This window comes from Aedes albopictus, chromosome 3, assembly GCF_035046485.1.
Source record: "Aedes albopictus strain Foshan chromosome 3, AalbF5, whole genome shotgun sequence".
NCBI lineage: Eukaryota > Metazoa > Arthropoda > Insecta > Diptera > Culicidae > Aedes > Aedes albopictus.
This window is the reverse complement of record NC_085138.1, coordinates 322,999,331-323,015,852: the sequence shown is the minus strand read 5'-3', so window position 1 is coordinate 323,015,852 and position 16,522 is coordinate 322,999,331. Positions and strand designations below refer to the sequence as shown.

General features: G+C 37.9%; 1 protein-coding gene across 2 annotated transcripts in view; it reads left to right on the top strand.

The window, feature by feature from the left end:
• LOC115257016 (5-hydroxytryptamine receptor-like) overlaps positions 1 to 5,149 on the top strand; it is a 591,282-nt gene extending 586,133 nt beyond the window's left edge. For both annotated transcript variants that reach the window (XM_062842818.1, XM_062842817.1), the window contains one exon: positions 2,505 to 5,149. In XM_062842818.1, coding sequence (XP_062698802.1) covers positions 2,505 to 3,119 — 615 coding nt within the window. In that variant the 3' untranslated portion in view covers positions 3,120 to 5,149. The remainder of the gene's footprint in view (positions 1 to 2,504) is intronic.
• The last annotated feature ends 11,373 nt before the right edge of the window (positions 5,150 to 16,522 follow it).

The following is a 16,522-nucleotide window of genomic DNA, read 5'->3' as shown; positions in this document are numbered from 1 at the left end:
TTGTTTTTTTTTTCTTATTGCATATCAATGTATATTACTACATTGACAACGTTGCAGCATCTACGCACGGGTCTACGAAACTGATACATACACACTGAAATACCTGACTCTGTGGAAGCTTTTCAAAAAGACTTCGCCTACGCCCTTTATCACCGCTCTTCAACAAACCTTCAACTAACACTTCTCAAACTTCGATTCCAACCATTTCAAACAACATATATTTCGAGAGAGAAAAAGAAAATACACTCATCAAAACAAATCAAACAAACCGCAACACGACCGATGATGTCGGTTGTTATGATTAGACAAGGTCCAAAATTCCCCGTACCGACGACGACGACCGTCAATATTTATTTACGCAACTCTCCTCTCAGTTCTCAACAACAACTGACTTTCAAGTGTGTTTGTCTGCGCGTTTACTGAAAAGTTCGCCGCCCCCATTCTGTGTGCTGCTGCTGACTTTCCCTCCCTATACTGTTTATTGACAGTAGGTAGCAGCCACTCACTGTGGCGCTGGGGAAATTTAGGAAACGGTCAGGTGTTCACCGACTGACCGCCACAAACGACCAACTTGGTCCAAGTGCTTGGAGGGGGGAGTTCGAAGAAGAATGTCTTCGCAACAATTAGCGGTGAGATGAGGGCTGTTATTGTTTCCTTCTATTTTCAACGTAACAGTCAACTTGAAACCACGTGGCAGGTGCTTATTTCACTGAAAAGAATGTGAATTGTAAATGACCAAAGAATGTGAAGATCAGTTATTATTAGAATAAAACAAATATATGGCAATCAGGGATGGGAAATGTCATGAATATGTGATTTTGTGATTTGTGTCTAGTCTAGTCTAGTCTAGTCTAGTCTAGTCTAGTCTAGTCTAGTCTAGTCTAGTCTAGTCTAGTCTAGTCTAGTCTAGTCTAGTCTAGTCTAGTCTAGTCTAGTCTAGTCTAGTCTAGTCTAGTCTAGTCTAGTCTAGTCTAGTCTAGTCTAGTCTAGTCTAGTCTAGTCTAGTCTAGTCTAGTCTAGTCTAGTCTAGTCTAGTCTAGTCTAGTCTAGTCTAGTCTAGTCTAGTCTAGTCTAGTCTAGTCTAGTCTAGTCTAGTCTAGTCTAGTCTAGTCTAGTCTAGTCTAGTCTAGTCTAGTCTAGTCTAGTCTAGTCTAGTCTAGTCTAGTCTAGTCTAGTCTAGTCTAGTCTAGTCTAGTCTAGTCTAGTCTAGTCTAGTCTAGTCTAGTCTAGTCTAGTCTAGTCTAGTCTAGTCTAGTCTAGTCTAGTCTAGTCTAGTCTAGTCTAGTCTAGTCTAGTCTAGTCTAGTCTAGTCTAGTCTAGTCTAGTCTAGTCTAGTCTAGTCTAGTCTAGTCTAGTCTAGTCTAGTCTAGTCTAGTCTAGTCTAGTCTAGTCTAGTCTAGTCTAGTCTAGTCTAGTCTAGTCTAGTCTAGTCTAGTCTAGTCTAGTCTAGTCTAGTCTAGTCTAGTCTAGTCTAGTCTAGTCTAGTCTAGTCTAGTCTAGTCTAGTCTAGTCTAGTCTAGTCTAGTCTAGTCTAGTCTAGTCTAGTCTAGTCTAGTCTAGTCTAGTCTAGTCTAGTCTAGTCTAGTCTAGTCTAGTCTAGTCTAGTCTAGTCTAGTCTAGTCTAGTCTAGTCTAGTCTAGTCTAGTCTAGTCTAGTCTAGTCTAGTCTAGTCTAGTCTAGTCTAGTCTAGTCTAGTCTAGTCTAGTCTAGTCTAGTCTAGTCTAGTCTAGTCTAGTCTAGTCTAGTCTAGTCTAGTCTAGTCTAGTCTAGTCTAGTCTAGTCTAGTCTAGTCTAGTCTAGTCTAGTCTAGTCTAGTCTAGTCTAGTCTAGTCTAGTCTAGTCTAGTCTAGTCTAGTCTAGTCTAGTCTAGTCTAGTCTAGTCTAGTCTAGTCTAGTCTAGTCTAGTCTAGTCTAGTCTAGTCTAGTCTAGTCTAGTCTAGTCTAGTCTAGTCTAGTCTAGTCTAGTCTAGTCTAGTCTAGTCTAGTCTAGTCTAGTCTAGTCTAGAAAAAAATATCCCATATAACAAAGGATACATAGAGAATAGTAGTTTAGCTAAGACAAACCCAATAGTTATTATGCATGAAATTAACATTATCTTAGTTTTTCATATGAATCTTATATGTATTTTGAGCATCCAAATGCTACCTATGATTTCTGCTTCACTACCTTCAATATCCTACACACAAACACAAACACACTTTGCCATTCCGAATGTCGCTTCTGCCACGTATTTTGCATGTTCACTAATACTAGCTAGCATGAGTAGATAGCTCCACTACGCTTCACCTTCACGCTTCGTTGCTTTCTCCTCTCGCACCTAAACACATAAAACAAAAACCTCCAGCCACACACAATGCAACAATACATGCCTACACCTGTGAACATCCCACTTTATCAGTGCGTATATATTGTATACGTGCCCCATTAGGCTGCTCAGACCCATCCTGAACCCTTGGCAAAAGCTTCATGTATGGCACTAACATCGATTGGTTTCCGCTGGAAGGTAACTGCCGCGCAGCCGAACAACGCCATCGGAGGTCCGACGGCGAACGTGGTCGGCGGTTCCGGAGGGATCGCCGCGGCCGTAGTGGCCGTCATCGGCCGTCCCCTGCCCACCATCAGCGAAACGACGACGGCCTTCACGAACGTCTCCTCGGCGAACACCAGCCCGGAGAAGGGCAGCCTCGGCAACGGTGTCGAGCGGGACCGCATCGAGGCGGACCCCCCGACGGCGGACTTCTCGACGGCGTACCCGTCGGGACCGTGCCCCAGTTCGTCCTCCAAGCCGTCGATCATGAAGAAAAAGTCCCAATCGGCGACGGACTCCAAGCGGGAACGCAAGGCGGCCAAAACGCTGGCCATCATTACGGGGGCGTTCGTGTGCTGCTGGTTGCCGTTCTTCATCATTGCCATCCTACTGCCAACGTGCACCGACTGCGACATCAGCCCGCTGACGATGAGCGTGTGCCTCTGGTTGGGTTACTTCAACTCGACGCTCAATCCGATCATCTACACGATCTTCAGCCCGGAGTTTCGGCACGCGTTCAAGCGGATACTGTGCGGCCGGCGGCACAGTTTGAGGCGGACCAGGCACATGGGCGTGCGGCATATGCGGTAAGGGGGTAAGTGCAAAGGCTGATTTATGATGTAAATTTCTGATGTAGGGTAATACTTGTGTACATATTTAGGCCTTGAGAGAAAGGAATTTAGGTAATCCCGAATAGGCTATACCAGGCGGTAGATACCGAATGTAGTACTTCGTGGAAGAAAACGTCGTGGAGAGGTGTTTTAAAGATCTTAGATTCGAATTATGAAAACAACATGAAAACAATGAGGAATCTTGCTGAAGAAATTACGAAACGGATTTCATGAAAGATACCTTTAATTTTTCCACCAAAAAATTAAAACAATTTTAGACGAATTCTTGGAAGATTTTTAATAAGCATTCGTACCCTACTGGTCATGTGTTTCAATGGAGAATTTCAGAAAATATTCCTGAATGGATTCAAATAGGACTCCCTGGGAAGATTCCAGTAGGAATTTCTGGTGGTAACAACCATCGGTTAAGAGTGATTACTGTAGCTTTTGGAGGTATTCACGGAGGAACTTATAGAGACTTGCTCGGAAAGATTTCAAAGAAAGTTTCTGAAGGGCTTCCAATGGAAGTTGACAAGAATTACTTTAGAAATTTCTGGAGGGTGTTTTTAAGCGATTCTTGAAGAATTACTGGAATGTTTCTTAGGAGAGTGCAAAGAAGAATTTCTGGAAAACTTACTGAAGGGATTCTTTGGAAGATTCTAGAAATTCAAAGTATTATTTTGAAAAGTATTCAAGGGAATTCCGGCCAGAATTTCAAAACAGATTTTTTGAGGAAATTATTAATGGATTCCAAAAAGGGTTTCCGAAGGTGTTTTAGGGATCTCAAGATGGATGATATGTTTAATTACAATGCAATGAGGAATCTTGCTGAAGCAATAACTAAAATGATTCCACCAAAAAACTAAACCGATTCTCAACGAATTCTCGGAAAAAAACCTTATAAATTTTCGTAGCCTACTAGTCATGTGTGTTCAATGGAGAATTTCAGAAAATATTCCTGAAGGGATTCGAATAGGACTCTTTGGGAAGATTCCTGTAGGAATTTCTGGTGGTAACAACCATCGGTTGAGAGTGATTACTGTAGCTTTTGGAGGTATTCACGGAGGAACTTATAGAGACTTGCTCGGAAAGAAAGAAAGTTTCTGAAGGGCCTCCAATGAAAGTTGACAAGAATTGCTTTAGAAAATTCTGCAGGGCGTTTTTGAACCATTCTTGAAGAATTTCCGGAATGTTTCTTGGAAGGGTTCAAAGAAGAATTACTGATGGGAATCTTTGGCAGATTCCAGAAATTAAAAGTAGTATTTTGAAAAGCATTCAAGGGAATTTCGGACAGAATTTCAAAACAGATTTTTTGAGGAAACTATTGATGGGTTTCTGAAGGTGTTTTAGGGATCTCAAGATTTAAATTGTAAAAATGATATGTTTAATTACAATGCAATGAGGAATGATTCCACCAATAAACTAAAACAATTCTCAACGAATTCTCGGAAAAATTCCTCATAAACTTTCGTAACCTTCGAGTCATGTGTGTTCAATGAAAAATTTCAGAAAATTTTCCTGAAGGAAGGGATTCAAATAGGGCTCCCTGGGAAGATTCTAGTACGAATTTCTGGTGGGCCTTAACAACCTTCAGTTCAGAGTGATTACTATAGCTTTTGGAGGTATTCACGGAGGAATTTTTAGAGACTTTCTCGGGAAGATTTCGAAGAATGTTTCTGAAGGGCTTTCTGGGCAGAACAAGTATAATAGGGGTTACTTTAGACATTTCTCCAGGAATTTTTTGGTGCCATTCTGAGAGAATTTCTGGAATGGCCCCAAAAAGGGAGGGTTCATAGAAGAATTTCTGGATGGATTATTGATGGGATTCCTTGGAAGGTTCCAGAAATTCAAGGTACCCAAGGGAATATCCGACAGAAATTTGAAACAGATTTTTTTTCAAGCAATTATTGATGGGGTTTCTGAAGGTAATTTAGGGATCTCAGATCGAGTAAAAATTATATGTTTAATAACAATGCAATGAGGAATCTTACTGAAGGAATAACTAAGGTGAAGATATGACGAAGCCATACCCCAAATTTTCAAGAGCACAAATCTCAAGAAACAAATGTTGATTTGCGCTGAAAAGTTGATCGATTGGTCACCACTATCCGGTAACCATTCGATTAACTTTTCAGCGTAAACCGTCATTTGATTCTTCAGATTTGTGCTGTTGAAAATTTAGGGTATGACTTCGTCATATCTTCACTTTAAAAGGATTTCACTTAAAAACTTAAACAATACTCATCGCATTCTTGGTAGAATGCGATGTGAACTTTCGTAACCTACGAGTCATGTGAATTCACTGAAGAATTTTAGAAAAGATTCTAGAAGGGATTCAAATAGGACTCCCTGGGAGGATTACAATAGACATTCCAAGTGGTATCCTAGCAACCATCTGTCCAGAGTGATTACAGTAGCTTTTGGAGGTGTTCACAGATGAATTTTTAGAGACTTTCTCGGAAAGATTTCAAGGAAAGTTTCTTAAGGGCTTACAAAGAAAGTTAATCTGGATTACTTTGGAAATATCTTTAGGATATTTTGAAGCCATATTGTGGAAGAATCTTTGGAATGTTTCTTGGGAGGGTTCATAGAAGAATTACTGGAATGATTACGGATGGGACTCCTTGGAAGATTCCAGGAATTTGTAGTATCTAAGGGAATTTCAGACGGTTTTTTTTAGGAAATCATTGATGGATTCCAAAACGGGTTTCTAAAAAACTAAAACTATGCTCAACTTATTCCCCGTAGAATTCCTTAAGAACTTTCGTAACCTACGAGCCATGTATGCAAATTCATTGGGGAACTCCAGAAAAGATTTCAGAAGAGAATCAAATAGGACTCTCTGTGAAAATTTTAGTAGGAATACCTGGTGGTATTCTAGCTACCAGAGTGATTTCTGTAGTGTTTGGAGGTATTCACGGAGGATGTTTTAGGCACTTTTTCGGAAAGATTTCAATGAAACTTTCTGAAGGGCTTCTTGGGAAAAAGACATTTTAGTAGGAGTTACTTTTGAAATTTGCCTACAGATTTTGTGGAGGCATTCCCGAAGGATTTCTGCAGTATATCCTGAAAGAGTTCATGAAAGAATTCATGGAAGAATTACTGAGGGGTACTTGAAAAACTTGTAACTTATTTTAAAGGCTGGTTGACAAATTCAGAGATGAAATTGTAAAAAAAAATCGCGTTCTGGTGGGATTTGAACCCATGACTCCGCATTCGAAGACCGGCGCGCTTCAATCAACTGAGCCACAGAACAAGTAACGATTCTGCGGAATAGAAAGCCGAACTGACACCGGGCCCACACCATGCACATTCCCTTTTCACAAATCCATCTCTCTTTCGGCTTAGATGCCAATCCACAACACACTCGCGTCGTTGCTTGTTCCGTGGCTTAGTTGGTTAAAGCGGCGGTCTAGCGAACACGGAGTTGTAGGTTTAAATCCCACCAGAACACGATATTTTTCACGAGAGAGAAGCATTCCACAATTGATTTCTCTAGGAACTCAAAGAGGCATTTCCGGAAAGATTATTGGAGGAATTCTAGAAAGAATTCCAACAGAGATTTTTGGAAAAATCTCTGGAACGGTTTCTGGAGAGATTTCTGAAGCAATCTCTGAAAGGGTTCCTCAAGGATTTCCTGGAGAGCTTCCTGGAACGATTCGTGGAGGCAAATCAAGGAGGAGTTTCTTAAAGAAATCTCTGAAGGGATTACAGGAAGAGCTCTAGACTTATGGAAGAATTTCTGAAAATATTTTGACTAGATTTTTGGATGCAGGGATTTTTAGACGGGTTTATGAAGATGTTAGTGGAGGTATTCCTAGAGTGCTTCCAGTAAGAAATTCTGGATGGAAAACTGAAGGGATTCATTCTCAGCTACTGAGAGCGAACCCCGAGGGAAATAGATTCCTACAGATATTCAATGTGCGGTTTCCGAGGGAACTTCTGTACAAATTATCTAGGAGACTTTTGGAGGGACTTCAGGAAAAATTCCTGAAGTGATTTCTCAAGAAATGTCTGAACTAAGGGTTTCCTAAAAATTCTTGGAGAGACTACTGAATGTATTCGTGGGAAGATTCCAAAAAGAATTTCTGACAGATTTTCTGTAAAAATATCAGCAAAATAAGTTAAGAATATCGGCGGAGATAGGGCTTCCAATCCCGGAATGGATTTCCCGGGAAATGAAATTTCCCGGGATTCCCGAATCCCGGGAATCAAATTTTTATATCCCGGGTTTCCCGAATTTCCCGGGACTTTTTGTTTCTATTGTCTATTTTGTGTCAAGTGTTAAAATACCAATTTAAAATTGCGAGAAAATGATTGATTTATCCAGCTTCTTTATTAACATTCGTCAAAACACATGACCTCTATGCAGATGTTATTTATGTTGATGTTATCATATAATTCGAGCTTAACGGAAAGCTTACGCAGATAATATTAATAATATGAAGGCATTAAAACTGATTTCAATCTACTACGATTCTTCTTTTTTTAATTACTGCTTCAAAGTATGGGTTTCATTCTTTAGCTCCACCACCAACCATATTGCATGTAAGACGCAATACAGACAGTGTTCTACGTATAGCTGACTTTCTACAAGGTCTCAATGACTGTCCAACTATTTAGCAACAAATCAATTTGTACATTGCTACTAGATCATGGTGCAACAACCTCATACCGCTCTTGCTAATTAGACGATCAGATAATCGCACATATTGTGCCATTATTGGGCTTCATTTGGTTTTTACCATTGTAGCTCTTTACTTTGATATCTGGTTAACGATTTTCTGTTGGAAGATATCTGATTAACGATTTTCTTTGAAATAAATACAATTTCGCTTAAAAATGAAATTTTCTCAAATCCTGGGATCCCGGGAAATCCCGGGAAATGGTAATATTTTTTCCCGTTTCCCGGGAAGCCGAATCCCGGGAAATTTGGAAACCCTAGGCGGAGATTCCGGAGACATTTTTGGAGAGATTCCTGGAATAAATTCTGCAGAAATTTATTGAGGGATTCCAAAAGATATTCTATGGAAGATTACTAAAAGGAATCCTGTAGGAATTCTTGGAGAGATTCCAGGAACGACTTCTACATGGACTCATGGAATGATTTTTGGAGTTTTTTTTTTCTAAAAAAAAATGCTCCTTAAAGGGTGTCTGGACAGATGCCTGGAGCAATTCCTGGAAGGATTCTGACGAAAAGTTTTGAAAATATTTCTGAAGAGGTACAAGTAAGGATTCCGGGAAAATTTCTCTGTGCTAGGAGATTCTTGGAGAGATCCCTAAAGTGATTTCCTACAAAATATCTTAATAAAGGGATTCTTGAAGGGACTATACTAGAAGGCAACATTGGCAAATTAGCTTAGTATTTAAAAAAAAAAATACATGTCCCTGTGGGGTTTTTTAAAAGAATTTTTCGGTAAGCCTTCTTGAGTGTTTCCTGAAGTTTTCAAAGGATTTCTTGAGGGATTCCTGGACTGGTTTGTGGAGCAGTAACTGTGAGATTTCCTTGGGAAAATCTTGGAGGGATTCTATAGTAGCAATTCTTGGAAGGGTTTCCTTGAGGCGTTCTTGGAGGGACTCCTGGAGAAATTCTTGAAATTTTATATATTATTTTGGGAAAAAATTGTAAAGGAAGAGTGTGATTCGGCTTTGACAGTCGACAAACTTGGATCAATTACTCTTAAATCTTTGCCAAGCAAAGATTTAAAAGTAATCGATGCAAGTTTGTTGGCTGTCAGATCCGAATCACTCTCTTAGCAAACCAACTTCAGTCGAAATCAATCCGATTTGAAAATGATAATTGCCGAAGTTTGAAAAGAATTGCTGATGGCTCATTGGTGACAGATTGTTAGAGGAAATTCTTGATGGGTTCCAAGATAGATTCTATTAGGAATTTCTGAAGAGACTCCAGGGCGGACATTCTGAAGAATTCCCAAAGTGATTCCAAAATAAGTTCCTGAAACAAGATTCCTGGAAAAAACTTTTGCATTATATTTGAAAAAAAAAAACTGGGGAGATTCTATTGCAACTATCAAGGAGACCCCAGGAAGAATCCTAGAATAGATTGCTTGACAGATTTCAATAGGTATTCTATGGAAGGTTTCTAGAAAAATTTCTAGGGTAGTTCTAGAAGGGATTCCAGGAGAGACTCCTGGCGGAGTTTTTGGAAGGATTTCCAAAAAAAAAGTTCCTGAAGTGTTTTCTCAATGATTTTTTAAGGAATTATTGGAGCGATCCGTGGAGTAATTCCACTAAGGGCCGATTTCTTCACCTCGGCTTAACCGGTAAGCCAGGCTTACCCATATAGTTAAACCTGGTTTAACGCTTAAGCCAGGGTGAAGAAATCACCCCTAAGGCATATCAGAAGGAGTACTTTAGAGAAAATAAAACTATACGCCTCCAGGAGAGATGTCTTTGGGGATTTTTGAAAGGATTTCTAGGAGGATTTCTGGAGCTGTTCCTGAAGTTTTCAAAGGATTCCTTGAGGAAGTCCTGGAGTGGTTTGTGGAACGGTTCCTGTACGAATTTCCTGTGGAATTTCGTGGGAGGCGATTGCAGTAGGGATTCTAGGAAGGGGTTTCCTTGAGGCGACTCCTGAATAGATTCTTGAAATTTAATATATTATTTTGAGAAGAATTGCTGAACTTTGTAAAGTGATATTGTTAATGGTTCTTTGAGACAGATGCTTGGACAGAATTCTTGGTGGATTCCAAGATGGATTCCATGAGAGATTTCAGAAGGGACTCCGGCTTGGACTTTCTGGGAAATTCCTAGAGGGGTGCCAGGATGAATTCCTGAAACAAGATTCCTAAAGGAAATTTCTCATAATATTTGGAATTTTTGTGTAGATTTCAAGAGGGACTTGTTGCTGGATTCCAAGAGGGATTCCAAAGAAAGTTCTGAATGGACTCGTGGATGGACTACCTGGAGATTTCAGGGAGATTTCAGAAGGAATTCTTTAAACGATTACTTGAGAAATATCTGAAAAAAGGGATTATGGCAGATATTCTTGAGAAAACTGCTGCAAATATTCCTGGAAAGACTTTTGGAGAGGTTACAAAATATTTTCTTCGATTAAATTTGCATTATTGTAAAAACCAAATCTTGGGAACTCTAGAAAAGCTTTTGGTGAGATTCCCGACAAAATACTGAAGGGATTTCTTGAGGGATTCCAGAAGGTATTTTATGAGAGGTTCCTGGAAGGATTTCATAGCTAATTTTTGGAGAAATTGAAGATGCGTTACCTGGAGGGGCTTCTGGAGAGATTGCTGGAGGATCCTGAACGAATACCTTCAAGCATTCCTGAAGTGTTTCCTGGGGAGATTCCCGAAGGAAGTCCTTGTGAAATGGTTAAAATTTGATTATTTTAAAAAATCTAGGGGGAGTTTTGGAAAAATTTCTTAAGCACATTCTTGATGGATTCTAAGAGAATTCCTATATGTGTTTTCTGAAAAGACCTCTGGATGGCTCTCTAAAGCGGTACCTTGAGAAATTTTTCGTGTGATTTCTTAAGAAGTATCCGGACAAAAGGATACTTGAAGAGATTCGTGGAGAGAATATTGAAATGAATCTTTGAAAGATCCCTGAAGTGATTCTTAAAAGGTTTGTTGGAAAAAATCGCATATATTAATAAGGCTCTGGAAAAATCGTTGGAGCCTGAGAAAATCCAGCGGGAATTTTTGGATTCCACGGAAGATTCGCGCGAGGATTTTTGAAAGGTTTCTTGAATCCCTTGAATCTCGAATAATTCGTGGAAGAATTTAGAAGGATTTCTGACGGGATTTCTAAAGGGATACCAGAAAGGATTTTGAAAGAGCTGCATTTATTCCTTGAGGCATTTCTGGAGTATTTTTTTTTTTCGAGAAATACCTAGTGAGATAACTTAATGATGATGCAGGAATTCCAGGGTTCCTTGAGAGATTGCTGGGTTTTAAGGCACTTGTGAAGGGATTTCTACAAATATTTCTGGAGGAACACCTGAGAAGATTTTGTTGAGTTGAGTTCCAGCCGCGATTCTATGCAGAATTTCTTTCTTTCAGGAGCTTTTGTTGGATAAATTCCAAAGTCTCCCCGCATTTTATCAAAAAATCGCAGGAAATCTTTTAAAAATTTCCTTAAGGATTCTTTTAAAGATTTATTTCAATATTCCCTCCAAGAATCTCCCTAAGCATTCCTTTGTCCAGGTATTACTTAAGAGGAAGAATTCCTCAAGGAACCGCCTTGGAGATCCATCGAGTAGCCCCTTCAGAAACTACTAAAAGAAACCCTCTTAGAATCCATCAAAAACTAACTTAAGGAATGAGTCCCTCAGATTTTTTTTTTCAAAATTATCAAATTCCAAGCATTTCAAAACGACTCCCTTCAGGAATTCTTCCAGGACTCTCTCCAGGAAACATTCGAGGAATCCATCCAGAAATTTCCCAGAAACCGCTCCAGATATCTCACCTGCAACTCTTCGAACAATTACCTCTGAAATCCTTTCAGAAATCTTCCATAAAATACCTCCTGAAATCTCTCCCTGGAAGGATTCTGAAGGAGACTCATTGATTCCGTGAGGCGTTTCTTGAGTGATCCCTCAAGAAATGCCTATAGAGATTGCTTAAGTAATTGCTGTAGGATTACTTGAGAGATTTATAGATTTTTAGGGCGTTTATGAAGGAATTTCTATAAGTATTTCTGGAGCGACTCCTGAGAAGATTCTTGTGGAGCTGTGTATTAAAGCCACGACTCTATGGGGAATTTTTCAGGAGCTTTTGTTTGGTGGACTCCAGAACAGATTCCTGCCGATGAATTCTTTAAAGACATCTCTGGAAGATTTACTTGAGAGTTTCCAGGAAGAATTGCTCGAAGGATGCACTATAGATTCAATGTGGGATTCTTTGTGATGACTTCTTTTGGCGATTCTTGGGCGATTCCTGGAGCAACTTATGGAGGGCTTCCAGGAAAGATTAATGTAGAGATTCTCGAATTTATTTTGGGGAATACCTAGCGAATACCCAATACCTGGGATGATTCCCCAGGGAATTCCGGGAAGGTTTCTGCAGGAATTTCAATGGGATTCCTAGAGAAAACTTAACAGATCAATTTGAAAGATTTCCTGTAGAGTATTCTAGAGGATTTTCGAAAAATATTAGTTACGATTAAAAAGTTCCTCGCCTTAAATTGCAAGAGAAAAATTTCATTAAAAAAAATAAATAAATGAACTACAACAATTGAGAAATACTAATCCAATTTATTTTTTTATTTTTTGACTTATTGAATAAATCGTGCAGAAATTGTCTGACTAAAACGTATATACCTTGGAGATTTTCAGTGAGGAATCGCCAAAGCTTCTCACAAATATTAGAGCAACTCTTATAATTCTTCAGAAAATTTTGCGCAAACTCATCAAAAAATTTATCAGTTCAATTTTTCAAAAAAAAACTTCATAAATTCTACAAACTCTCCTTTTCAAACCATCTAAGTAGAATGCCCTCTTCGAGTAGTGAATAACTGAAACTGACACTAAGGAAGATTACAAGTGATAGTCGAAATACGCGTATTTGTCAAAGGATAAGCATTACTTCTACCCTGTTAAAAAGTACAAAACTGATCACACTCGTTGAAAAAACGACTTCTTTAGCTTGATGTTAGATTTTAATAATTTTATACAGGATTCACATGAGAAAAGCTGGCCATTGGTTTCGGTTGATTTCAAAGGAAGATTCCTGCTTGATTTGCAACACTTTAAAACACCTCTCCTCGAAAACCACCCACCAACCCAAGCAAAAAATCGTCTCTGTTCACTGTTTTTAGACAACATTTGTAAATAACACATGTATTCATCATGGGCACCGAGAGTATCAACAAGATACTCCAGTAATCTAAACAGTTAGAGAATAATTAAAAAATGAACTAAAAACTCATTCTTTCTTACATGTAAGTCAAAGTTTGAAACACAACCAATTCTAGTTACTAAATATCAAATTCAAACTCTACGGACAATGCGGGTTACATTGTGAACTAAAGTAGAAGCAGCTATAGAGACATACACAATCTCAAGAATCATAACAAAACTGCAACCTGCGCTAGTGAATTTTAAATGGTTGCAAGAATATACCTAAATCGTAGTACTAAACTCATAAACAAAAACACAAAAATGAAAAATTTTGTAGAAAAATAAAAAAGGAAAAATTTGAAAATGAAATCAAAATTGTACAATCATTATCGTTTAGTGGTAAAAATAAGTAAACCTTAGCAAACATGGAACGATATGCCGGAATCAAAAGCAAAACACATACTCGTAGCCAAAATTGGAAAACTTCAAATGAAAGAAAAACTTCGTTTGCATTCACCCGCCCATACATACACATCAAAAGTACACCAAAATATGGTAAAGCTATGAAAAGAGAAAAAGCTGCAAAAGCTGACACGAAGAGAAATGCGAAACTTAGGGCATTCAAACTTCCGCAGGGAAATAGGAAATAACTGCAGTTTCTATGGACGTGAGTGTGGTGATAACCTGCCTTTTTCCATTCCCACCACAGCTTCTCCATAACAAAACCGAAACCGAAAAACTCCGGCAAAACTCAATTTATGCTAGCACAGCTGAAGCGCGCACAAAGTCCCCAAAGCGAAATGTGGCGTGGGGAAAAGTGGCAGCATAGCTGCCACTGACGACCGAAAGCTACAGAAAAGTCTAATGGAGGAGAAAAGTTTCGGCGGACACCCAAAACTCCCCCGGGAGGAAAAACAGCAGCAACAACCGTAGAAAAAAAATGAGAAAATGATCGAAATCGGCTCAGATTGCCCGGCAGGCACCGGGCAACAACCGCCGGGACGATTGCTCTTCGCTGTAATAGAAATATTGTTCGGTTTTGGGGGGACGGCAGCTGGCTGGATCCGAACCCTTTCGATGTTTTATGGTAGGGATCGATCAGTCGGTCGGAAAAGAGATGGCTAATGATTTCCACATAGTCCCACTTTATTGAGCCCTTAAAACCGCCAAAATCGTCGCCCCGTTATTTTTGTGTACAATCCAGCCAACCAATGATTTTGGAGGTTTTAAATACGGGACGTTGTGGAAAGTCTGTGGCGTGTGATTGAAGAAGTATTTCTTTTAAGTTAATACTTATAACGTTTTTCGTTTTTATTTTGTTTGGAAATTTGTTGTCAATATACTTTCAAACTTGAGAAATCTCATATTTAATGAAAGTTGTAGTGGTAATCGGCTTATTTGTAATTCATTTCAAAGTAACAGAATTTGATTTATTTATTTATTTTTTTTTTGTTTTTTTTTTTAACATCAATAGTATGATTCATACTCGACAGCAGAAGACGTGAGTTTGTCAAAGCACATATATTCACCGGATTTCATGGAAAAAATACTGTTGTTAAAACTCTGCTAGCAATTGGTATTCCATGATCCGGCTTAGCGCAATGATGTATAACAGATACCTTGCCAAGAAATGGAGGAGCAACCTTGAATTCAAGTATTGGTAAATTTTCTTGCGATTTTAACATCTAGTAGCAAAGCTACAACTTACAAACGTAAAAAAATGAAAAGAGCGAAAAAAATATGCCAAATTTGATCGACATGCCACAGAATTCAGAAATAATTTGAACAAATTACTTAAAAAATAAATAAACTGTTACTGGTATGAACCTCCACCAGAAAATATTTCAGAAATCCCGTTAAAATATTACTTCACTCATATACAGTGATAGACATTCGTTTAGCCGAGGCTAAAAAAAATTCAAACAGTTGTCAGGAAACTCATACAAAAGATTTTATGATAAAACTTTTTTATCGTAGTGATAGTATATCTAGTACTGTTTTATAAAAATGTGATACATCACACTTACATATACACTGAAACAAAAACGAGGGTAAAAACCCTGCAAATGTCATTTTTTGCCTAGACATTCGTTTAGCCGAATTGTACAATTTTTAGAATTCCATAATAAAAACTATTAAATTTCGAAAAATATCCAACAAGGTCATTTTGTATGGTGATCTGCATTATAGATCGACTTGTAAATCATGAATTAGATCGTTTTTAGAAGTGTTGCCATATTAATTTTGCAAGCATCTCATATAAATATGTCATAATATTTAAATGTTTCCAAATTGAGATTTGATGTAGTTATTTTTATCGGAAGTGTTTCAAAAGAATCTAATGAAAGTTTCATGACCAAAACAGGTTGAAAATTTACGAAAAACAATGTATTTAACAGAAAAAAATAACGCAAACCATCAAAAAATCACATATTTAAGTATTGTTTTGATGAAATATGATGGTTTAACTTGCATAAATCACAGCGTTTACTACTATTACGTCTTTTAATAGCTCCCAATATCTTATAGACTGTATTCTGGTTGAAATGACATACATTGGATGGCTCATATTTCAAGAAATGGCACCGAAAGTATTCAAATTCCTAGCATGAACTACTTGTTTCATAATTTAGACATTCTTTCCAAATAAATTATGTTAAAAATGAATGTGGTTCACAACTAAGACTCATTTATAATGGATTTCTTCACATTGAATGAAATAAGCCAATTGTTTGACCATATCTTGCATTTTTGTATGAACATCTGCTTTTGAATAAACAGGGTACAAAAAATCTGACACTTCCTGCAGTTCTTTCACTTTGCAGTTTTCTAACTCATTTAGTAATGCTAGTATCAAACAGGTATACTCCACAGGCATTAGGGCACGTCTTTCTTTTAATGCAGAACTATTTATTTTAGCTTTAATCAATCCCATTTTAAAGTTTAACCAACCAAAAACCAATATACTCTATTTTTTCATGATATTTTATGCAATAATTTGAACATTTCTAACAATAATTCTGTGCCATATTTTCGAAACTGCTAATCTAGCTTACGTTTGAGTGTTTACAGAAATCGTTTTTCTTAAATAAATTTGTTTATCGTCGCTTCTCCTTATCGGGACATTTTTTTACAATATTTCTCTGAATTTCATAAATAAATAAACTTTTAAGGTCAATTATCTTGCTAACACGTCATAAACTAAATGCCTTGGAGTATATCCTCGAAATATACTCAAGAAATTGCAAAAAATCTCTTGAAAACCAATTTTTCATTTACCTCGGCTAAACGAATGTCTAGGCAAAAAATTACATTTGAAGGGTTTTTACCCTCGTTTTTGTTTCAGTGTATATGTAAGTGTGATGTATCACATTTTTATAAAACAGTGCAAGATATATTATCACTACGATAAAAAAGTTTTATCATAAAATCTTTTGTATGAGTTTCCTGACACTTTTTTTGATCTCGGCTAAACGAATGTCTATCACTGTACAGGGGATAGACAAAATGATCGGGACAGGCAAAATTTTCACTTTTCAAAAAATGTTCAACTTGAAATGTTAAAA